The 26,362-nt window shown below is 42.4% G+C and overlaps 1 protein-coding gene across 1 annotated transcript in view; it reads right to left on the reverse strand.

Annotated features, from left to right (window-relative positions):
- Window positions 1-5,286: 5,286 nt before the first annotated feature.
- The window catches only part of CHMP4B (charged multivesicular body protein 4B), a 37,147-nt gene continuing 16,071 nt past the window's right edge, over window positions 5,287-26,362 (reverse strand). The window contains exons 2-5 of the mRNA XM_077459159.1: window positions 21,686-21,863; window positions 20,398-20,512; window positions 14,857-14,983; window positions 5,287-7,748 (exon numbers count right to left, since the gene is read on the reverse strand). Coding sequence (XP_077315285.1) covers window positions 7,684-7,748; window positions 14,857-14,983; window positions 20,398-20,512; window positions 21,686-21,863 — 485 coding nt within the window. The 3' untranslated portion in view covers window positions 5,287-7,683. The remainder of the gene's footprint in view (window positions 7,749-14,856; window positions 14,984-20,397; window positions 20,513-21,685; window positions 21,864-26,362) is intronic.

The following is a 26,362-nucleotide window of genomic DNA, read 5'->3' on the forward strand; positions in this document are numbered from 1 at the left end:
CGTTTGGAACCAGTAGATTTCTACCTAGAGTGTGCCGCCTGGCCAAACTGAGCGATCGGGGGAGAAGGGTCTTAGTCAGGGAGGTTACCAAGAACCCGATGGTCACTCTAACAGAGCTACGGCATTTCTCTGTGGAGAGAGTAGAACCTTCCAGAAGAACAACCAGCACTCCACCAATCAGGCCTGTATGGGGAAGCCACTCCTCAGTAAAAGGCACATGACAGCACACTTGGAGTCTGCTGAAAGGACTCAGAAATTCTCCAGAGTATTGAATAGCAAGTCATGCCTGGAGGAAACCAGGCATCGCTCATCACCTGGCCATTACCATCCCTAAATTATAAATCAAAACCAAAAACACTGCACTATCTTAAACAAAAAAGCCGCTAACACACTAAAAATTGATATTTTAGTTCAAATAACATATAGGGAAAAAAAAAGTGTTGCGCTAAAAATAAAAAATAAATGTGTACAGATCCGAAATAGTGTCTATCTCCTATATAACAGATCCGAAATAGTGTCTATCTCCTATATAACAGATCCGAAATAGTGTCTATCTCCTATATAACCTGTGTGAGTATGAAATTATCAACATACAACCCAGATAATAATTACACCATTTCCATTGTGCATATATACATAGAAGAGGAAAATATGCAAAAATAAGTCCCTTAGTGAATGCTAGTACAGTCTTTCACAGAAGGTCAATCAGAAGTCCCCTTTAGTGTAATGAAAAGATGAAAATATCCTCCAATCCTCCGATATGTAGAGTATATACACCCTTGTGTCGACACCACCACCTGAGACAGATGTAGGCTTACCGATTGGTTCTTTGGGCACGTTATATAGACAATATCCTCCTCCTGTGGATTTTTTGAATATCAATGATAGGGGCATAGTGTTAACATATAAAATGAGTACCAGCAGAATTAACTTTTTGGATCTCGAAATAGAGTTGGTCAATAATAAATTTGAATTTAAGACACACTTCAAGCGCACAGACCACAATGGTTTTATTCCCATAGACAGTTGCCATCATGTCGTGGCTAGGCTCGTTTCCACGAAACCAATTTTCTAGGCTCCACAGAAATTGCACCCAGATAGATTCATTTATGACACAAGCTGAGACCTTAAAACAGTGGTTTATGGATAAAGGTTATGATACTAGGAGTTTGGAACTTGAATTACAGAAGGCCACTCTAGTAAGTAGGAATTCGCTTTTAGCTATTAAGCCCCCACGGGAGCCCAATGAAAGTTTTAAATTGGCCATGTTGACATCCTTCTCGATGCAACATGGACAAATTAGGGCTATAGTAAATAGACACTGGGACATTCTTAAGAATGATTCTGTACTGGGCTCTAAATTACCAGAAAAAGCAAAGGTGCTTTTCAAAGGAGCTCCTTCCTTACAAGGCCGTATTGCACCCAATACTATAAATCCACCGGTTCGACCTTAGTTTTTTCATAACTTGATTGTTTTTTTTCCCTGCAAAAGATGTGTAGTGTGTCAACACAACACAATAAGTAGACACAAAACCATGGAGTTTAGGTCAATTGTTACGAATAAGACATATAACATCAAAACATTCTGCACGTGTGGTAGTCGCCATGTGGTGTATTTATTCACCTGCCCCTGTGGCAAACAATACGTGGGACGAACCACAAGGACTTTCTCGATCAGAGTGGGCAAACATATTGCTCTAATCAAAGCGAGAGATACCAAACACACTGTCCCTAGGCATTACAAAGAGTTTCACGACAGCAATCCAAGGGGAACACAGTTTGTTGTCAGACAGGTATGTGCCCCCTTGGAGAGGAGGAGCCATGACAAGAGGGGTGTCTCGTTTGGAGACATATTGGATATATGAGCTCCAGTCCTACTCCCCGTACGGTTTGAACGTGGAGTAGGACATCAATGCCTTTATCAACGAGGCTTGATAACATAGGGTAGTGATGGCCAACCTTGGCACCCCTGATGTTTTGGAACTACATTTCCCATGATGCTCATGCATTCTGCAGTGTAGTGTAGCATCATGGGAAATGTAGTTCCAAAACATCTGGAGTGCCAAGGTTCGCCATCACTGACATAGGGGGTTAATATTCCAGTATGTGATCTTTTTGATCACAAGCACATTTCTGCCATATTTTTTGTCTCGTATATGTTCTGAGTCTGTTTTTACTATTGGTGCAATTTTTATTTAATTTGTATAGCTTATCAACAAATATGTTTCTTGTATGTTGTGTTCTGGTGGGTCTAGTCGCACTTCCCGTGTCAAAACGAGTTACATCTATATAAAGGAATTAAATAGGGGTTTGGGAGATAGGTCCTTTGGGGGAATATAATGGGTACGTGAAGTATAGGTTGTACTTTACATAGATTGTGATGGGCAATGTACATTTAAGCATTTCTTTGTTCGGTACCATTTGATGGCATTATAAAGCCGTCGATTACGTCACGTCCGTTATTGTGGTTATTTGTTTTGCATTCCATCTAAGGTCCGGAAGTGGCGCAACTTCCCACTCAGCGTCACGTCCGGGAGCGCGGACGGACGTTCTGCTATTTGCGTTCCATGTTAATGGGATCCGGAAGTGACGACGAACGGTGAGTCGCATCACTTCCGGGTTAACATATGAAAGGCGGGACATGTTTCTTTCTCTCCCGTTATGCGGTCCAATATACTATTACGTGTCTGATATGAGGAATCACCGTGCAATTAGAATTACTAATATATAGTTAATGAGGGACATTAGGTATTACATGGGAAATTTGGATCATAACTGAGGATATAAAATTCCAATAGGAGAAATTTAGTATGAAGCTCCAAACAGAGGCTTGAAACACACGCCACGCGGCCATTTTGGCCTAAACCGGAAGTGACACTGGAAGGCGGAATTCTGACCCATGGGGCTCATTTGTTTATAAAAGTGAGTATTGCAGCAGTGAAGGGACACCCCAGACAACATCTAAGGAGATGAAACGCGTCGGGCGGACTCCACTGCTGCCATTTTTATGTGAAAGCTCTTAATCAACTGCTTGAATGTAAGTTTAATAATCCTTTTAATAAATAGAATTGTCTTACAGAATTACACTATTTGGCCCTATTCTTCTATCCCATATGTTCTCCCTGGGGAGTGTGACCTGTTCTTTGATCGGTGTATACTGGTTCCGTGCGATTTGGCTTCGGAAGAGATTTACATCATTTAGTTCCAGTGTTTGTTGGCTTGAGTGCTCTACAGTCACCTTCGATTAAAGCCTTTTTGACCCTTCGGGCGTATGTTTGCTTGGGGCAGAGATGTTCGGTAAGCCTACATCTGTCTCAGGTGGTGGTGTCGACACAAGGGTGTATATACTCTACATATCGGCGGATTGGAGGATATTTTCATCTTTTCATTACACTAAAGGGGACTTCTGATTGACCTTCTGTGAAAGACTGTACTAGCGTTCACTAAGGGACTCTTATTTTTGCATATTTTCCTCTACTATGTATATATGCACAATGGAAATGGTGTAATTATTATCTGGGTTGTATGTCGATAATTTCATACTCACACAGGTTATATAGGAGATAGACACTCTTTCGGATCTGTACACTTTTTTTTCCTATACATTACCATCCCTCCAGTGAAGCGTGGTGGAAGCATCATGCTGTGGGGATGGTTTTCATTGGCAGGAACTGAGAGGCATCCTTAATGGAAACCTGCTCCAGAGTGTTCTAGACCTCAGACTAGGACGAAGGTTCATCTTCCAACAAGACAACGACCCTAATGACACAGCCAAAATAACAAACAAGTGGGTACAGGACAACTTTGTGAATGGCCTTGAGCAGCCCAGCCAGCGCCCAGGACTTTTTAATAAGTTTGCAAAGATTTCAAACAAACTTCTTTCACATTGTCATTATGGGGTATGGTTTGTAGACATTTGTGGAAAATAATGAATTTAATACATTTTGGAATAAGGCTGTAACATGACAAAATGTGAAGAGCTGTGAATACTTTTCGTACTGTATTTTGCCCCATCCATTTTTTACAAGTGCTCCAGCCCCTGCTGCAGAGAAACACCCCCCATAACAAGATATTAGCACCTCCATGCTTTACTGTAGGAATGGTGTTATTTTGATGGTTAGCTGTATTGGATTTCTGCCAGACATCGTTTGGTGATCAGGCCAAATAATTAAATTTCAGTCTCATATGACCAGAACACCTTTTTCCCTGTGGTCTCAGAATCTTCAACGTGCGTTTTTGGCAAAGCTCAGTTGTGACTGTAGGTGGCCTTTTTTTTTGAAGAGTAGTTTTTTTTCTTGCAACCCTCCTATACAAGCCACATTTGTGGAGAATTTTTGATAGTGTTGTCACATGCACAAAATGACCACTGTTTGTCATAAATTCCTGCAACTGCTCCAAAGTTGCTGTAGGCCTCTTAGTAGCCTCTGTGACCAGTTTCCTACTGTCTTTCATTAAATTTGGAGCGTCGTCCTTATCCAGGGAGGGTCTGTGTTGTACAAATACCTTCCACCTCTTTGTGGACTTCACTGTGCTTCTAAGGTGTTGATAAAGCCTTTGACTTTCTTTTTTTTTTTTTTTTTACCCATCTCCTGACTCGGGCCCATTCACAACTTTCTCTGTTCATTTACTCTAGGGGGATATAACAGAGTACAATTTACCTTATAATGCATGTATTATTAGGTTACATTCCCATAGACCTGGGGAGGGTGCACATCCAAATATAAGTTTCATAGGATAACTGGATTTCAGCTTTAAATAAATCAAAACAGGGCTCACCACTACACAGATTCAAGTTTCTTAAAATTGTTACATCTTCCTGTTTTCCACAATCTTGCACCACAGATGGCCTTGTGTATTCTAGTAGGCACTTGTTTCTTGCCAGAATTACTGGTCACTGTTGCCTGCTTCCTAGGAGCCCGGAGACTGGTCACTGTTGCCTGCTGCCTTCTTCCTAGGAGCCCGGAGACTGGTCACTGTTGCCTGCTGCCTTCTTCCTAGGAGCCCGGAGACTGGTCACTGTTGCCTGCTGCCTTCTTCCTAGGAGCCCGGAGACTGGTCACTGTTGCCTGCTGCCTTCTTCCTACAAATCTGTGGACCAGATGGTCAATGCAGGCTGCTTCCCAGCCGCATGGACGCGGCCCACCGCCGACAGCTTCCCAGCCGCATGGACGCGGCCCACCGCCGACAGCTTCATTCTTGCACCACTGACATAACCATGTATTTCAACTGTCTCTAAATCGGTTATTTCTTTTTTCACAGCATAACAAGGACGTTACAAAAAGAAAATCACATTTCGAAATATACTTTATTTCATAGGTGAGAGCGAACGTGGTTTCAAATTAATTGGAAATGTTATATAAACAGGACATACAGGACTGCAAAATACATTCACTCCATGAACATAGCTAAGAGTTGTGCAGCCATTCACTGTATTGTATGTCTATAGTCTAGAAGTTACACGCATAGCTTTCAGACAAGGCCTGTACATCCTATAGGATCAACCATTAAAAGGGGTTTCTTGGCTAAGCAAAAAAGAGGGGCAATGGTTCCATAAAAATAATAGGAATATAGAGACTTTTTATTAGAAAGTGCAAACTATTACTGACTGTAGACATAAAATTTGAAAAACAAAACACATTATTTCAAACTAAACAGTAACATCACTGACCTGAAGGAAGTGAAGCTTTATTATTATACTAATTTACCACTTTCACTGCCAACAAACTATAAAGAGCCTCATTTATCAGTGTGTGTGGGGTCAGAATGCTCCCATGCTGCACCAGGACAGTCTGCTTGTCCCTAGGAACCAGATTTTCCAAAACCATTATGAAGCATAAATGGAAGAATAAGGTTGCTATAGGTGGCAACAGTCTGAGGCACACTGATAAATAGGACCTCAGTTATGGTTTCACCATGGCAGCGCCAAGCACAAGGTAGAGTGCAGTGATTGGTAAAGGCTCCCAAATGCTTGTAAACACGGTATGAAGGTTCAAGATATGACTTTGATCAGCGTCTGTGCTGCAGTCTCACGACAGGCCTCGATTTCCTCAAAGTGTGTGCTCTCATGACCACCAACCAGACACTTGTTTTATCTAACCTGCACCCGAAAAAAAAAAAAAACGGATGCTGGTTGGCTGGAGAACACAGTGTAGTGTGAAGAGAAAAAATAAAAAATAAGACAGGAAATGCATATTACAGAAAATTGGAGTCTTCATGCTCTGGGATGTGAACACAGCAGTAGCCCATCTGACTCCTGCTAGATACAAGTTCAAGAAAAGACAAATCAAATCAATGACAGTGAAGCTGATAAAAACTCAGCTTCACAGCCCCTGAACTAGTATCTAGCTTGCGATTTAAAGAACGGTTGCTGTTGTGGTAGGTGGGACTGAAGCCACCTCTTCCCTACATAAAAGAAATTGAGTCTCTGCCAGGAGGGGGAATTAAAAGGCCATTGATGACCACATCTACTTTGAAATTGCACAAAAAGTTTTATCTATGAAAATGGAGGCAAAAGTGGTGCTATTACCCACAGCAACCAAATTTCCAATTAAAAAATTGACTGTTTCTACAGTCAACAGCTCTATTTTGCTTTCATGAATAGGCCTCAAAACCTGTTGAGTTGACCAAACTTAAGCTAGCTTATTTCACAGAAGTAAATGATAAAGAACCCAGAGGCTACTGCAAAAAACACACATGCGGTGCAAACAGTAAATGGAACAACCAATCAGATACCAATGCCATTTAAATAGTGCAGGTGAAAAAAAAAAAAAAAGGACAGGACAGAAGAACCTTATTGACTGCCATAGACTTTTGATGGACCCAGTGACTAATACAGCTGTTGGTTTTGTCCTCCTGCGTAGCCTGTGAGGAAATAACCCACTTAGAGGCCTGTGCAATATATTACACTCCAACTGGAATATGTACATCTAGATTTTATATACTGATAGAGGAATACATAGGTGAGAACACAAGATGTAACGTGTAAGATCTGCATGTAGACTTCAGAATCTGTATAAATATAGCCACATGACATACTGACTACATATTATACACGGATATCACTGCAGTTCAGATGAATTGCATTCTATAGTTTGGATACAGCAGAGTAACAATAAAAGCAGAGTGCCATAATTTAACTGCACTTTATGAGAACTGAGCTAGCTGTGCCACAAGGGGGAGCAGTTCAGGACTATCAGACCAATATATGTGACATTTGTGGGATCCTCACATAATAGATGGCTACACTGTACTGAAAAGCTGGCATATTACAGAGATAGAAGGCATCTGTTTGACAGGAGAATCAATGTATACGAATGCAGGGAAGGAACAGAGTTCGATATTTATAGAGAGCGTAGGCATTTGAGGCCAAAGCAGCTATAAGACGACGTGATCCGGGAGTCATCAATGATGGGCAGTCTGACTTGGATTAGCCAGATGCGGGGGCTTTACAGATCTGACATTGTACTGAAAAGAAAACTAGTTGTCATTTCTTAATCAGGCTGAACCTAAGCACCGGCTCTGTTCAGTTTGTTTATCCGAATGCGCATTCCAGGCTTTAGGCGTTAGAAAGAGAAAGGGGGAGAGAAAGAGACATGGAGTCCTTTTCTGTATCCCCTCCCCCTTTCTTCCCAGGTATGTGTACACCCAATGCAGACAGGTGTCCAGTCTATATACATGTGACATCTACACAGCAGCCCAGTTCTCCAGTTCTCGCATGTCATCATCATCCTCCTCTTGCTTCTTCTTGGCTAGAAAAAAAAAAACAGAATGTGTTATTTGATGCAAGTACTTTAATAATAAAGACTTTACTGTTCAGTCTTGCAAACGCCCCCCCCCCCCCCCCCCCACCCCCTACCCAAACATCAGTCATACAAGTGAAAAGCTGAATATACACAAAAAAAAAAAAAATTCTTCAGATTCTTTGCTTTAGATTTACCAAAACCATCTGAGGGTGTAACGGAAATTTGTACGTTCTGTATATAATTGTATTCTATTTTGTATGTATTGCACACATGGCACTAATAATGTTTTCATTACATCAGGGGTTGACAAATTTGCTTGGAATCTAGGAGCCAGCTAAAAAAGTTAGGAGCCAGGTCCGTGACGGCGATCTGGACCTGTCCCTGGCCTGACATGGAGACGAGTGAGGGGAAGATAGCAGCGCCGCCGCCCACCTGTCTCCAAGTCATTGCCCATAGCTCTTAGAGGGACATTTTTAAATTGCATTTTAGTGTAAATATGAGATGTGAGGTCTCTCTGACCCCAGATCTCATATATAAAAGAGGACCTGTCATGCTTTTTTCTATTACAAGGGATTTTTACATTCCTTGTAATAGGAATAAAAGTGACACACATTTTTTTTTTTTAAAAGAACAGTGAAAAAAATTAAAATAAAAGTTAAAATAAGAAAGAAAAATGTTTTAAATGCGCCCTGTCTCGCCAAGCTTGCGTGCAGAAGCGAACGCATATATGAAAGCGGTGTTCAAACCACACATGTGAGGTATCGCTGTGATCGGTAGAGTAAGAGCAATAATTCTAGCCCCAGACCTCCTTTGTAACTCAAAACGTGCAACCTATAGAATTTTTTAAACGTCGCCTATGGAGATTTTAAAGGGTAAAAGTTTGTCGCCATTCCAAGAGCGGGCGCAATTTTGAAGCGTGACATGTTGGGTATCGATTTACTCGACGTAACATTATCTTTCACAATATAAAAAAAAAAAATTAGGCTAACTTTACTGTTGTCTTTTTTTTTTATTAAATAAAAAATTTTTCCCCAAAAAAAGTGCGCTTGTAAGTCCGCTGTGCAAATACGGTGTGACAGACAGTATTGCAACGACCACCATTTTACTCTCTAGGGTGTTAGAATAAATAATAAAAAAAATGTATATATATATATATATATATATATATATATATATATATATATATATATATATATATATATATATATATATATTTTTTTTTTGTTTGTTTTGTTTAGGGGTTCTAAGTAAAGGGATGGAGAAAGACTGGCAGGCAATCCGATTAGCATTGTTGGTTGTAATTCCAACGGCCACCACAAGAGGGCGCCAGATTCCAGAAGGAACCATAGGATCACAGAAGGCCTCAAAGCCGGGGGCTCAATTACCGGCCACCTGCGGCGCGGCCCGACGCGATCGCGCGGGGGGGGGGGGTCCACGGAGACGGGATACCCCCAGCTATGCTGCCCCAGGCGCAAGGTCGCTGATTCTAGTCGCCAATGCGACCTGGCGACCGGGTTTTGTCGAGCACTGCATTACATGTTTGCATTCTTTCGAGTCCTGATTAGAATTAGCCTGCCTATGTAACGCCCCTTGTTACCATAAATGTACAATTGTAATATTAATGTGCTACCTACATAATCATGTGTATAAAAACCTTAACATGCGTCATAATAAAGAAGAACAGTTATTTGGAAAGATGCTGAGCGTATCTTTTGTGTTTGTTCCTTATTGTAGTAGTTATTAATTTGGAACCACTAATCAATATGAGGATAGGAGTTGCCTATCTATAAATATCCAAGTCAAGGGCAAAGCCAAACACTTTAATTTGTATGCAAATCAGGCAGGTCCTTGCACTACATAGTTGAAGGTAAATCTAAAGGAAATCTAACAACAAAAGTTGTATAGTGTGTATCCAGCTAGGAGTGCTGATAGAAAATAAAAAAAAAATACTAACTATTATTAAATGATACATTGTGGATGGGATGTTAACCCATTGAAAAGAGAAAAAAAAAAAAAAAACCTTGAAACTGGTATGTGTATAAATATACATAAACCACACATACAATCGTAAAAGTCATAAAAAAAAACAAAAAAAAATAAAAAAATTTAAAAAAAAAAAATTAAAAAAAAAATCTATTTATACACATACCAGTTTCAAAAGTCCCCCCCCCCTTATTTCATTAGGTTCACATCCCGTTCACAATGTATCATTTTAATAATAGTTAATGGTGTTATAATTTTTTTTTCTTTCAGCACCCATATTCTTATTCTTTGTTCAGCACTAATTTTTTTATGTAAATATTATGACACTCATTACTATTGACTGTTTGGTTTTAATTATGACCCCATGGTGGGGGCATTGCATTGATGTCAGATCGACATGATAATCTTATGTCCTTTCTAGCTCTGATGAAGGGGGAACATAGACCACTGAAACACGTTGGCTATTTCTTGATTTGTACCCCTGGCCTTTAACGAAATAAAGTTGTATCTGGCCCTTTGAGCAGTGGCGTGGCGCTTACATTACACTACAAGCCGAGGAGATTGTGGAGATCCTCTGGGGCGTAGAAATAACCTGCCCAGAAACCAAATCATTCACAGCAACATTAATACATAAAAATAAATAAAAATTGGCAGTTAATCAGAATTTTTACCACCCCACAACTGCCCATCTACAGAATTACACGGTGCCAGAGGGGCAAGTTCATATCGGTTGCAATGCTTTAAAGCAGGTTTCTCAAACTGGTAGCCCTCCAGCTGTTGAGAAACTACAAGTCCCATCATGCCTCTGCCTGTGGGAGTCCTGCTTGTAACTGTCAGCCATGCAATGCCTCATGGGACTTGTTTCGCAACAGCTGGAGGGTCGCCAGTTTGAGACCCCTGCTTTAAAGTTTGGCAAAATTTAACACTGCAAGTAATGGGATAGTGCTGCAGCCATGTGCCAAACACAGCTTTGGCATTTGGGGTGCAGTATTTCAATGTAAAATCCCCACTGGGATAAAAAAAAAAAAAAAAAAAAAAAAAAAAAAGAAAGAATGGAAAGAAAAGAGGGCGCAGCAGCCTAGTGCATTATTCCACACATATATTGAAGATAAAAAGTATTAAAAACTACTCACAAACTTGTGATACACGTATGCTACAAACAGCCATCCATCCATGGCTCGAAAGCCCTGGAATCAACAGTCTCCAGACCCTGGGAGGACCACGAAGGGGACCCTGCTAGCTGACACATGTCAAAGGATTGTCCTTCCTCAGATCCTTAGGCAGGGACGGACCCCTGCGTGGTCCTCCCAGGGTCTGGAGACTGTTGACTCCAGGACTTTGGACCCACGGATGGATGGCTGTTTGTAGCATACTTGCATCACAAGTTTGTGAGTAGTTTTTAATACTTTTTATCTTCAATAAATGTATGTGGATGGCCTTCTTTTCTTACCAGTCTCCAGATATGTCAAGGACACCTTGAGTCCTAGAGGGCAGAAAAGCCTGAAGCACTACCCCTGGCAAAGTGGACCTCCGCTTCCACATGAGCTAGGACATCATATTTATTCGCAAGAGTTTTTTTTCCATTTTGTATAGAAAAAATAAAAAATAACCCTGGGCATTAGAGCTGTACAATTAATCGTTAAAGAATCAATATCGTGATTCTACCCCCTTCCAATCTTAAAAAAGCATTTCCTCGATTCAGTTCTGTCCAAGCGGACAGCTGTCAATATTTACAAAAAAAAAAAAAAAAAAAGTTTCTCACAATATTCTCAGGCAAGATAAAGAGAAACATTATTTACGAAAGGCAAATCTACTTTGCACTGCAAGTGCACTTGGAAGTAAAGTCGCTGTAGATCCGAGGGGGACATGCAAAGAAAATAGAAAACAGCATTTTAGCTTGCACAAGATTGGATGATAAAATCAGCAGAGCTTCCCCTCATTTCAGATCTACCCCTTAGATTTACAGCAACTGCACTTCCAGTGCAAAGTGGCTTTGTCTTTCGTAAATAACCACAATTGTAACAGTTCTTTTAGATCAAAGGGATAAACTTCTGTCTGTAAATTAGGTGAGTTTAACCACTTAAAGACTAAACCTTTGACACTTGTTGCTTACAAATTAAAATCAGTATTTTTGCTAGAAAATTACTTAGAACCCCAAAATATATATATATATATATATATATATATATATATATATATTTATTTATATTTTTTTTTTAGGAGAGACCCTAGAGAATAAAATTGTGGCTGTTGCAATATTTTATGTCACATTGTATTTGCGCAGCGGTCTTTCAAACGCAATTTTTGTTTGTGGAAAAAATATACTTTAATGGAAAAAAACAAAACAAAAAACTAAACAGTAACATTAACCTAATTTTTTTGTATAATGTGAAAGATGTTACGCTGCGAGATTTGTGATATTTATTCTAAGCAAAAAAATTATGGTTCTAATTTTAGCTAGAATCGTGCAGCTCTACTGGGCATCAAAAAAAACAAAAACAAAAAAAAACCCACGTGCAGGAGGAAGTAGTATAACCTCTTGAACTTCTAAAAACTGGCCGTCAACTAAGGTTTGAAAAGCAATCCACCTCGGATTGATATTTAGAGGGCAGTAAATCTGCCACCCATGTGAATGAGACCTAATGAAAACCCCTAAAGCCAGGTGCTCTTTAAGTTCTATGGTCCAGGGACCCAACGTCCACAACTTAACCTGCCAAAGTCATCACATTAAAAGGACTGTCACATAACAAAATACTGCTGCAGGTATGAAGTGGAGCCACCTAGGAGCAGATATTTGCAGCAGACTAGCCATGCTGTTTTTTACTACCAGCCCCCAATCTGATGGGCAATGCATTGGCACTTTCTGCCTAGTCCTACTGGTCAATGAGGCAGCCAATAGAAATGAAAGGGTGGGGGCAGCTTACCAGCAAGCTCCAACAATACCGGGAAGTTGCCTAATTTCCACCCCTTTCCACAATGGCATAAAACTAGTCCCCATCTCCCTGCGATGACCTCCTGGATCCTAGGCTATGGCTGTACATGTGGCCTCAACATCTGGCTAAGTCAGTGATAACTCACCACTCCAAGTGCTGTGCCCAACTACGCTCATTTCTAAATAAAAGAATTTCTGTGGACAGTAAAGGAAACTTGAAAGAGAAACAAAACTGTTGATCATCTAATTGACTGGTGGACGGTGTGTTTAATCTTCTCTTGCAGAGTTACAGAAGCTGCTGTTATCCGATGCTACCAGGTGTGCCAGATAGTATGTCCCCAGCTGGGTACTTTGGTTCCTCCTGCCATCCAGTAGAGGACACCGAATAATTTAAAAGCCAGCAGCTGAAATATCAGCATAAAGTGGGGGAAACACTTTCCAACACACCCAAAAGAGTTGGACAGAAGCTGCACTTTGAAAAGCATTGAAGATTGGACTCACCACTAACTGGACAAATAAGTATTTAACCATCTTTTAGAGGGCAGCCCCTACTCAATTCCTTTATTCTAGTGACAGGGTCCCATTAATTTCCTCTTAGAATTTAATGTACATGTACAGCCTGGGCACCTAGGATCCAAGTGGGCTCCATGTGGATTGATTTGGAGACCAACATGAACATACATACACTTCAGCATGGTTGCTCACTTAAAGAGTATCTTCCATCGCTTTGCAAACTAAAAGTCAGCAGCTGCAAGTACCGCAGCTGATAACTTTTAATAAAAGGACACTTGTCTGTACAGGGAACCTGCACGGTCCTCACCTGGGCCAGTTCTTTGCCATTCTTCAGGTCTCCCGCATGTTTTCTGTGGGAAGCCAGCTGTGATCCCTTGCAGCGTCATAGCTGGCTTCCTGCTGCACTTTGTGAATGGTCCCATAGCTTCCTGGGACCTCCGACATGTCCGAGGGGCAGGGGGGAGAACATCCGGAGGAATCGTATAGGTGATTCCAGAAGGGGGAGCATATACTTGCCAAAACTAGGCACCCTCTCACAAAAAAAAAAAAAAAAAAAAAAAATTACCAAAATACCAGTTGCCCTGATGAAGTCACGTGATTTGTGAAGATACGCATTGGAATAGATGGGCACTGGAAGGGACGTCAGGCCGCGAGCTCGCTGCTCGTTTTGTTTTTACTTGCTTTTATGTGAGTACCTTACTTTGGATGTAAGCAAATACATTTCTAGTTTATACATACTTCAACTATTGGGGTCCCCCGTTTTCTTTTCTCTATATCGCTGAAGTGTCCACCTGTGAAGGTCTCCTCCACTACTAATTTATATAAAAGAGACACATACAAAGCACCCACCAGGATATGGGGCTCCATATAGGATTGTCATCTATAAATAAACCCTTAAGCCCCATACACACTATCAGTTTTTCTGCTGAGTTTTTTCCTTCAGATTTACCAAAACCATATAATATGGGGTCAAACATTAGGAGTTTCAATGTGTATGCAATCAGGCAGGCCCTTCTACTACATGGTTTTAGTAAATCTAAAGGAAAAACATAGCAAAAAAACTGATAGTGTGTATGGGGCTTTAGGATGACCTACTGCAGGATCCTGGAATTCCAGATTACCCCTGGTTATCTTTACGTTATTACCTTACAGCGCACTGAAGAAAAGATCACCAATTCACACAACACAGTGCGTCAGTTGGAATCCAGCACTTTACACTGTATCCACCAGCATCTGCTTGAAAATATATGTTTACTTTGAACTTTTGTCACTAGCACTTTATTCCACTCAGGATATCATTTTGGATGATATCCTTTGACTATTTGCACTTATTGCACATTGAAAGTTTCACTCATCCCTTTGATTTAACACTTTAGATTTTGTATTTATATTGTGTTTTTAGTGTATAAATTCAAATCATTTTTTTGAGTCTATTATCCTGTACGCTTAGCACTTTATATGAATCACTGAGCACTTTTCTTATTACTTGGAACGCAGCACCATCTATTTATTTTCATTATAAAATATACCAATAATGGTGGAGGGCATAAAATTAAACTTCCACTTTAGGGTGAAGTTTCGCTTTAAAATTATCAAATAAATAAACAGCACATGGGAAAACCTTTAGAATAAGGAACACTCTATGGACTTTGCACACAGTTAAGTCTTTGAAGATAAAATGCTTACCTGGCTTTGCAGGCAGAGAAGCTGCAGGCACATTTGGGAGCGGCACAGTTTCTGGACCATGAACCTCCAAAAGATTCTTATCTAGTTCTTCTTGTTCTAGTTCTTCCAATTCTGCCAAGAGTTCATCCTGGAAACAAAGACAGACAGTAAGGAAGTACTCCTATAAAAGGGGCAGCTGTGAAAGTTAAATGGAACGTCCTTTGTGCCCTTTTTTTAAAATCATTCAAGTATAGGAGGAGCATTTGTGTTTTATAACTTGTGTAAACAGGCAAATGGAGCATGAAAGGGGGAATGCAATGTGGAAAGGGGACTTTACATTTGGCTGTTGTAGGGCGTCGGGGGGAGAGCAGTTATACTTGCCTCCTCCTGTGCTTTCATTTAACCCTTAAAGGACAAGTTCACCTTTGCATTCGCTGCCGCCCCCTTCCCGTGGCAGCAGTATGGGGAGAAGTTCCTTGTACTACCGGTCACTATTTGAAAAAGCGAGGGTCAGCTCACACGGCGGCATCATTCATACACACAGCTATCTGAACCAACTACAAGCCCCAACATTTTAGCAGCCGTCGGCTTGTCGTTCTCAATGTGCTACCACAGCGCTTTAGTTTGAGTCTTCCGGTCAGCGAGTATCGTCTTACCCACTGACTGTGTGCAGGAGACCTGCATAGCATCAGCGATCTGCTGATCACTGGTGCGATGCTTTCCAGGCTCCTGCCAACAAAAAATAAATGCACATTTTTTTGTAATGCTCTATAATGTCCAGTTCCTGCAGACTCAGGATAGCTGTCTGCTGTACCTCCAATATGGGCAAGCAGGTACTTGACAGCAGGAAGAACATTGAACTATGAGGACACTCACCAGCACTCTCGTAATTCACTGGGAAATACAAGCCGTCAGCTGCAAAGGATGAAGGTACTTGTAGTCTATTCATTCGTAAGGAACTGTGAATGAATGATGCAGATGTGCGGGTGCTGTTTTCAAATACCGACAGTGGGTTTGGGGAGAGGATCCCCCACCAGTTGTCACAGGGAAAGCAGAAACTGGGACATGTAACATGTTCCAAAAGGTGAATTTATCCTGTAAATCTTTCATAATATATTTAAACACCGCTTGATAAAAAAAAAAAAAAAAAAAAGATCCATTAAGAGTAAAAATAAAAGTACTGAAATAAGGAAACTATAATGGTCTCTTCATGTTCACCTTTGGGCCAGCAGTTGCTCAAGTGAGAATGCTGAAAACATGGCTCTCACCACCCTATGCCTTAAACTTTTGTTCTAAGAGCCATGTTTGAATGGCAAATGTCAATCCCCTAAAGCCTATAGAGAAGATCTAGGTCTACTGACCTACAACAAGACTGATAAACTACATGCTTGTTCCAGATCTGTGCCTCAAAAAGTAGTATTTTCAGAAGGAGATCAGTAATGGTATCCTTTGTATTACACTATACTAAATACAAGTTTTCTTGAAGCCCTAAGCTTAGGTAGGCTGTGTGACCGATACGGATTCTAAAAATAAAATGACTAAAAGGGCACATTTTTAAACCCAAAAGCAAAAAACATAGGGGAGTACTTAAGTGCACATTTGTGCGAACTGCCTGTTTGCCCGCACGGGATGCACAGGTGTTCTGTATATTTCATGCAAGCAGTCCCATTCATGTGTACTGGGAGCAAACGCCAATTATATTCTGACACAGGTGGGTGCTTGTCCCTGAATGCAGACACAGTGAATTCAAGCACTCAAATGGATGTCAAACTGGAAGCAGCATCTGTATCTGTGCAGCTGCTGTATCCCATAGACATGACGCAGCTCAAGGCCAGAAGTATGTTACTGGCCGGATCACCAAAATGAAAATAAAACCACATCTAAAGCCCGTACACATGATGAGAATTTTGGTTGAAAAAAAGCTCTGATGGTTTTCATGACGGAATTCCGACGGTATTTTGCTCAAGCTGTCTTGCATACCCACGGTCACACCAAATTGCGATCATCAAGAACGTGGTGATGTACAATTGGACTAGAAAAAGGAAGTTCAATAGCCAAAAGCTTCCGTCTCATAGTTGAATCTGAACATGCCTGAGTTTTTGCGTGCCGGAGTGCATACACACGAAATAAATTTCTGATAGAAACTTCTTCCGTTAGAAAAATTGAGAACCTGCTCTCAATTTTTTGCTGGCGAAAATTCAGCCAGCAAAATTTCCGATGGAGCATACACACGGTCCCATTTTCTGGCAAGAAGCTCTCGCTGGTCTTTTGCTGGCCGAAAATCTGACCGCGTGAGCCCCTGATAAATACTTGCCCTTTCCGATCATGTGAACGCTGTGGCAGCCAATTACAACAGTCACATGACCCGAATGCCCACCTCCCGGCTTTTAGAATGCTTAAAGAGCTGAGAGGCTGTCCGCATGAAAGGGTTACGTTTTGACAAAAAAATAAATAATAAAAAAAAACCTGGAAGCCGTTTGGTTTCTATGCAGAGCTGCACCAGATTTTGCACGCTCCAGTTTTAGTGAACCAACCCCGTGTTTGCCACTTTGTGAGCTAAAAAGAAAGCACATAAAATACTGATCCCACCAAATCCAGCTTGTGACACAACCATGGCTAATTCCCTATATACAGTGGATAGGTGAGTGTAGACTTGAAGGGACAGGAAGAAGTGTGTTATTCACAGCATTACCAGGTAAAAATATAAGGAAAAAAGCCTGAAGACGTTGTCAACTAATCCAACACTGCATGTCTTTTTACATTTGCTATCCTTTTAGCGATTTCAACATCTACATTTTTAATTTTTTTAGATGAGCCCAGTGAATCATTATAGAATATGTGCCTTCCACAGTGCCCAACGGCATTTACACCACAGCCCATATTACTGTACTGTTCTAATCCGTGTTCCAGCACTGTGTGGGGTTATCCTGGGCTTTCACTGCATAATTTAATATGACAAATGGCTGCTAACACAATGAGCTTTCTAGAGCAGCGTGCTAGCACAGCGTTACAGGAGACCTGACAATGAAGTCTGTAGTCTGCTCTCATGTAATGCTTTCACAATGCAAATGCCTGCTAGTGTTTGGTGTGAAGTGTTGGAAATGATAAGCAGCAAAATCCTGGAAGAGGATTTTAATTGGGTTTATAGAAGGTCAGATGGGTTCATTTGGCTTATGGAATCAGGGCCGAGGAAGGTCTTTCAAAAACTCATAAAGGCATTCTATGCAGGAAGGTAAAAAAAAAAAAAAAAAAAAAAAAAAAAGCTTTAGTATCACTTGAAGCCCCGCCACAGTAAAAGAGGTAGTAGAAATCAGGAGAAACAGTTAAAAAGCCTGATTTGAACTCAATCACCAAAAAAACGCATAGAATAGATGTTACTCACTAGACTAATAAATTCACATTGTATTAATCAAAAAAACAAAACAAAAAAAAATAATAATTGTATAATGCATTAAAAAATGGTACCAAATCCACATCACACACACCTAAAAACACGCATCCACCTCTCTCACTACATATACATACTCAATAAGCCCCAAACAGGTATCAATACATAATCATTTAGTAGACAAAAATCAAATAAATCTAAAAATGCAAAAAAGATACAAAAAAAAAAATAAAATCAAGTGATAATGGTGATATCATTCATGGTGGACAAATGGAACTATGGAAACAGAGTTGAAGATTTTGTGAGGAAAAAGAAAAACAAGCCAGTAGCCATTCAATCCTTGTGAAAAGTGATGACAAGTATCAACACTTTAATGTGCCAGGTACAAGGACAAACGGAGAGGCATGGATCTCTGGTTGACTCATATTGTGAAACCTCCCATAATGGTAAGGAAGAGATGAAATTGCGTGGTCCAGAGGAGGACGAGTTCATCAAAACAAAGTCAATAACAGTCTAGACTCTAGAGCAGTGATGGCGAACCTTGGCACCCCAGATGTTTTGGAACTACATTTCCCATGATGCTCTGGCACTCTGCAGTGTACTGGAGCATCATGGGAAATGTAGTTCCAAAACATCTGGGGTGCCAAGGTTCGCCATCACTGCTCTAGAGCATATGGCTGTATGGTTCCAAGACTGATTCTATGAACACAACCTCCCCAGCACATCAGTGTACATTCAAGTAATTTCCCTACTTCCCCCATTGGTGATCCATTGGTGTATAGCTACGTACAGTCAAGAGGTGTATTCTCCTGCATGAGAACTATGGTCCTATGAACTATTGGATGGATAAGTATCCAAAAAAACCTACATGCATATATTTATAAGCACAGCCATTCACTCTGACCTGTGGGTCTCGTCCAAATACTTTGAGGACACTCTTCCGAGGTAGCCAATGGAACAGTTTACTTGAATGTACACTGATGTGCGAGGGAGGTTATGTTCACAGAATCTATCTTGGAACCATACAGACATATGCTCTAGACCAGTGATGGCGAACCTTGGCACCCCAGATGTTTTGGAACTACATTTCCCATGATGCTCATGCACTCTGCAGTGTAGTGGAGCATCATGGGAAATGTAGTTTCAAAACATCAGGAGTGCCAAGGTTCGCCATCACTGCTCTAGACCAAGGGTCACAAACTGGCGGCCCTCTAGCTGTTGAGGAACTACAAGTCCCATCATGCCTCTGCCTGAGGGAGTCATGCTTGTAACTGTCAGCCTTGCAATATCTCATGGGACTTGTAGTTCCTCAACAGCTGGAGGGCCGCCACTTTGAGACCCCTGCTCTAGACCTTTATTGTCTTTGGTTTGGTGAACACTCATCCTCCTCTGGAGCACACAATTTCATCACTTTCTTACCATTATGGGACGTTTCACAATATGAGCCAACAAGAGATCCAGGCCTCTCCATTTATTGTACCTGGCACCTTGGAGTATTGACACTTGCCATCCCCTTTCACAAGGATACCACGTCATTGAATGTCTACTGGCTTGTTTTTCCTTTGCCTCACAAAATCTTGAACTCTGTCTCTATAGTTCAATTTATCCACCATGCATGAAATCACCATGATCACCTTTGATCTTTTTGAATTATTTTATTCTTGTCTACTAAATCATTATATATTGATACCTGTTAGAGAGGTGGATGTTTTTTTTTTTTGTGTGTGCGTATGATGTGGGTTTAGTAGCATTTTAATGCATTATACAATTTGCATATATCAATTTTTTGTTATATTTTTGGATTAATAAATTGTGAATTTATTAGTCTAGCGAGTAACATGTTATGCAGCTCTTTGGTGAGTTCAAATCAGATTTTTTTTAACTCAGAGATTTATCTTTATTTTCATTTTTTTATTATAATATATGTAGGGGATTTTTAGGTTAATCTTGGAGCAACTATTCTAGTATTTATATATAGTAGTACAATCAGGCTTTGGGTTTCCTGCCATCTAGAAAGCTTACCAAAATTGGTGAGGACCCTGCCGGCACACTGCAATCCTGTGTTAAGTTTCACATAAAGCATAAAGAAAACCTGTTTCTGATTTTAGTATGCTTACTTTGGCTATTCCATACATATGCAAATTCTAGGTTTAGGCATTTTTTTTTTCACTTACCTCATCAAACTCCTCTCCAAAACCAATGGGTTTGGAAATGGCATCTGAGATTTCATGTGCAACCTCATGCTGGTCAGCGATGTCCTGCATTAGTTCATCAACCTTATCAATATCCCTGTGGACAAACACATAGCATTTTTATAAATGGATAAACCTGATGAACAAAACAGCCCATCTATTAAGAATTATACACAACCAGATACAATAATAAAAAAAAAAAATAAAAAAAGTAGGCACTGCTGTTAAATAACAATTCTCTATATAAAAAAGGTAGGTACCCTACAGTGGAATCCAGAAAGCAAATGGACTTAAACTACACTTAAATTAGTTCTAACGCCTAAATGTATTTAAGCTTAATGCAATTCATTCAGTTAGGTAAAAAACACCCCTCCAACTGTCCTAACCCCCTTGGTGCATAAATATTACCCTGGCTCCTGTCATTGCTCCAAGCACTGTCTTCAGCTCCAGCACCTCTCCTCATTTCCTGCTTTCACAGGAGAAATTGGGGGCAGCGGAGCCATAGGTTTTTGATGCCGTCAAATTTCTGTGAGGAGGGAGTGGGGGCGTGGCTTCCCTGCGTTGTATGTGTCCTTAGACGCACAGCCCAACTTGGGACCCTAGGGGAAACTGCACGCTCGGGTGCTTTAGCACCCGGCTTGCTACAGGTGGCACCCAAAAGGAGGGAGGGGGCTGACAGCACCACGGGGACTGCAAGAACAGGAAGTGACCTTTCTGTGCAATATGGTTGCACAAAGCAGGTAGTTATAACCCCTCTTATTTAACAAAAATAAATAAAAAATCCCTGTGGTATCACTTTAAGCAGTTCCATCCACTTAAAGTGGTTGTAAAGGCTGAAGGTTGTTTTTACCTCCATGCATTCTATTCTGCATACCTTGGTTGTAACAAGTGGTTACTTGTGTTACTGTTGCTTTTATATCATCTCAAACCAGTCCGCCCATTCTCCTCTGACATCAACAAGGCATTTTCGTCTAAACATCTGCCGCTCACTGCCCATTTTCTCTTTATCGGACCATTCTCTGTATACCCTAGAGATGGTTGAGCGTGAAAATCCCAGATGATCAGCAGTTTTTGAAATACTCAGACCAGCCCGCCTGGCACCAACAACCATGCTACGTTCAAAGTCACTTAAATCCCCTTTCTGATGCTCAGTTGAACTTCAGAAAGTCGTCTTCACCAGAACAGCCAGTAGAGGGAGCAAACACTCGATTTGCAATTGGCTGGCAGGTTGTTTCTGGGATGAGCACAACTCATATGTGACAATACTTACATGTTATCGTGAGCGGCCTTCATAGCTTTAGCTGCAAATCCCATGTTCTTGAGGACTTCAGTGTTTGTGTTGGCATTTTCTAAGGCTTCCCTCTGGAATTCGATAGTAGACAACGTTCCGTCAATCTGTGCCAATTGTTTCTCGTACCGCTTCTTCCGCTTCAGTGCCAGAAGAGCAACTATGGGCAAAACATAAAAATCAGTATGTGGAAGCTTTGAGAAACTACGGTGAGATATACTGTACATCTAAGGTGATATCATTGCAACAGGACTTAAAGAGAAACAGTCATGACTGGGCTTATGCAACAATCTAAACATTTTTAATTCTGAATACTTCAATGAAACATGTATATTTACTGAATTATGCAACATTATATAGGTGGTGTTGAGGTTCACTTTGGAGCCAAGAGTCAGAGGTCCTTGGTGTCAGTTAACACCCTGCCCACTGTGAATGTAATGCAGTCTTCCAGCTCCCAAGTAGCCATAACAGAATCAAACACAGAGCCATGTAGCTGTTTATACTGCGCTTAATGTGAACCTGGTCTGGCATAGAGTGTAAGGGGAACAAAAGTGCTGAAGTACAATTGTGACCGGTTCTCTTCTTAGTGGAACTCCATTAAAGAGGAACTGCAGTCAGCTCACATAAATTTGTAATAAAAACATCTTTACCATTCTGAAGCTTCCCTCTAACCACTTTGCTTATTTTATATATACAGCGATTCTGTACTTGCCAAAAATGCTGCAGAAATCTCCCTCCACTACGTCTCGCTGCAATCATTTTAACTGTGGGCAGATAAAGCTGCTGCCTGTTCACTTCCTGGATTTACACAAAGGCACACCTCCAGCTCTGATTGGCCCTCTTAGGACTCATCCCCTCCCCCTTCCTGGCAAACTCTCGTGAGAGAGCTGTGCGTGACATCATAAGCCTAGGCTACTGACCAGACAAGAAACAGGATAGAGGTTTGGGAGCCTGGACCCCAACCAGAAAAGCAAGCGGACTCTCTCGGTACAAAGTATAAAGATGCAAATAAAGTGTATAGGCAATCAATAGGCAGTTACAACAATTAGTACAAAAAACAAAGCAAAAAGATTCTTAAAAACACAGACAACATGGTATTTCGACTAGTTTCGCGGATTTACCACTTCAACAGGAAATACATCTGTAAATAGATAAAAATTACATTTATCTATTTACAGATTTATTTCCTGATGAAACAGTAAAGCTGCAAAACTAGTCAAAATACCACGTCATCTGTGTGTTTAAGAATCGTTTTGCTTTGTTTTTTGTACTAATAAATTGTTGTAAAATTTTCATGATTGTCTATACAATTTATTTGCAACTTTGTACCGAGAGAGTCCGCTTGCTTTTCTGCCTCTGATGAGTTCTGGCTGGGGTCCAGGCTCCCAAACCTCCATCCCATTTAACTCAAATGATACCGTGTTTCCCCGATAGTAAGACACCCCCGATTGTAAGACGTATCGGGAGTTTCAGAGGGGTCGGCTAATATAAGCCGTACCCCGAAAGTAAGACATATGTCTTACTTTCGGGGAAACACGGGGGTATTGCCGCCTCCAGTGGCGTACTAAGAGTGGGGCGGGGGGTGCGGGCCGCACCGGGTGCCACACCCTGGGGGGGTGCCAGGCCAGCGCCCTCCCCCTCCGACTGAAGAGACAGCGCCGTTCTGATCAGTCTCGGGCAGCAGCTGTCACTCACAGCCAAGCAGAGTGAAGCCGCCTCCCCCTCCTCTTCTATGGCTACACAGTGCTGTCCATGAAGGAGAAGGAGGGGGAGGCGGCTTCACTGAAGCCGCCTCCTCCTCCATACACAGCACTGTGTAGCCATACAAGAGGAGGGGGAGGTGGCTTCACTCTGCTCGGCTGTGAGTGACAGCCGCTGCCCGAGACTGATCAGAACGGCGCGACGCAACCACAGAGAAGGGGATTATTGCGCCAGGTCCCGGATCACTGCCGACAGGTGTCACTGGCTCTGTGTCCTCCTGGTACAGGTCAGTGCTGGTCATACAGAGAGAGACCAAGGAGGGGGAGGGGGAGGGGGGTGTGAAGAGATTCTCTGCAGCTCTTATTATGTAACCGCAAGATGCAGCTGAGGAGGACTACAAGTCCCAACATACCGGGCTGTGTGGGCTTACAGTTCTCCTCTGCTGAGGATAGCAGCTTTGTATGCTTGGACTTGTAGTCCTCCATAGTGCAGCCTTGCATGCTGGGACTTGTAGGCCTCCTCTGTAGTACAGTGCAGCCTTGCATGCTGGGACTTGTAGTCCTCTGTAATGCAGTGCAGCCTTGCTTGCTGGGACTTGTAGTCCTCTTCTGTAGCGCAGTGCAGCTCTGAATGCTGGGATTTTTTTCCAATATAAGACATACCCCGAAAGTAAGACATAGTGGGGCTTTTGGGGATAAAAAGAAAGTAAGACACTGTCTTACTTTCGGGGAAACACGGTAGTACATATATATATGTTAACATTTTTTATATCATATCGTGAGGTCACCCATTCTCTCCAGACAAGAAACAGGAAGTGGGCTGTATAAGGTATTTAGTGGCAGAAAAAAATAAAAAATAAAAAGGGCAGAAGATTTAATAGATGGAAAGATGAAATAATCACTGAAGGTCCACTTAAAATTTGTTTTCTTCTGCGGGGTTATTATTGCTGGTCCCTGCTGTCAACAACACAAGTTCATCAGAGAACCACTTATTTTTCATTCCAGTTGCACAAAATGCTTAGGATGATAAATGCTAAATAGAATTTTCCAGTATTCCACCCTTGATAATTCTGCGTATTGCAATGGATCTGGAATATACAAAACAGTGTGGACCATGACCCCCCCCCGCCAGGGAGATAGGGCGTGGACTATGATCGCCGCCCCCCCGCCAGGGAGATAGTCCGTGGACTGTGATCGCCGCCCCCCCGCCAGGGAGATAGTCCGTGGACTGTGATCGCCGCCCCCCCGCCAGGGAGATAGTCCACGGACTGTGATCGCCGCCCCCCCGCCAGGGAGATAGTCCACGGACTGTGATCGCCGCCCCCCCGCCAGGGAGATAGTCCACGGACTGTGATCGCCGCCCCCCCGCCAGGGAGATAGTCCACGGACTGTGATCGCCGCCCCCCCGCCAGGGAGATAGTCCACGGACTGTGATCGCCGCCCCCCCGCCAGGGAGATAGTCCACGGACTGTGATCACCGCCCCCCCGCCAGGGAGATAGTCCACGGACTGTGATCGCCGCCCCCCCGCCAGGGAGATAGTCCACGGACTGTGATCACCGCCCCCCCGCCAGGGAGATAGTCCACGGACTGTGATCGCCGCCCCCCCGCCAGGGAGATAGTCCACGGACTGTGATCGCCGCCCCCCCGCCAGGGAGATAGTCCACGGACTGTGATCGCCGCCCCCCCGCCAGGGAGATAGTCCACGGACTGTGATCGCCGCCCCCCCGCCAGGGAGATAGTCCACGGACTGTGATCGCCGCCCCCCCGCCAGGGAGATAGTCCACGGACTGTGATCGCCGCCCCCCCGCCAGGGAGATAGTCCACGGACTGTGATCGCCGCCCCCCCGCCAGGGAGATAGTCCACGGACTGTGATCGCCGCCCCCCCGCCAGGGAGATAGTCCACGGACTATGATCGCCGCCCCCCCGCCAGGGAGATAGTCCGTGGACTATGATCGCCGCCCCCCCCGCCAGGGAGATAGTCCGTGGACTATGATCGCCCCCCCCCCGCCAGGGAGATAGGGCGTGGACTATGATCGCCCCCCCCCCCGCCAGGGAGATAGGGCGTGGACTATGATTCCCCCCCCAGGGATATGGGGTGTGGACCTAGAACCACTGGGATATACTATAAGGTCCATGAATCCCAGGATGTACAATGCGTTTATCTGCTCCCACACCATGCCGCATAGCCTGCACAGTACACTACACATATCTCTTATTTAATGAAGGTTATCCGCTCAGATATAACACTCTAAGGTCCCTTTTTTTCCCCCCCCACATACCCGAGGAAGGAACTGCAAGGGTTTTTCTTTATTCACAACACGAACGCACAGAGATTATGGCATGCAAACAGTTTATATGTAAAACAGATTGCATCAGGGTTGACCTCATTTAGCCCTCGTTACTTCCTTAACCAAATTACAGACTGTAATAGGCCCTTGAGAAAGCGATGCTCTGCAAAAAAAAAAAAAAAGTGCAAGTTGGGGCCCTGGCCATGCCATCTAGCAGGGGTGCCTAAATCACACAGTTCTCATACGGATTAAAAATGTAACTACAACTGGCAGCAGTGAGCAGCCCAATTTCTCATCACTTCTATTGGGCACATGCCCTGGCCTCATTGCAAAAAGCAATACAACCAGCAGCTATGGGCATGGTCACGTGGGTGGATATACCTACATAGATGTAACTATCAGAAAGTGTATTTTTTTTTTTTTATAGACATTTCCAGAGCCTTAAGACTAAACTGACTAATGAATGTTGCAGGGCCGGGGCTGCTTGTTCTGCTGCAAAATGTTTAATTGTTAAAATAATAGTCACCCGACCATCAGGAGGTTTTGTCTATGTCTGCTGCAGTAATAGATTCTTCCTAGAAGGAGTTTTTTTTATAGAAGTCCTGCCTGGCATTTAGCAAGGAATTCAGTAATCTCTCAGCAATGCCAAAACAAGCACATTCTATCAGA

Source organism: Lithobates pipiens, unplaced genomic scaffold (genome assembly GCF_037356315.1).
Source record: "Lithobates pipiens isolate NorthernLeopardFrog02 unplaced genomic scaffold, aLitPip1_a1.2 Scaffold_28, whole genome shotgun sequence".
Taxonomy (NCBI): domain Eukaryota; kingdom Metazoa; phylum Chordata; class Amphibia; order Anura; family Ranidae; genus Lithobates; species Lithobates pipiens.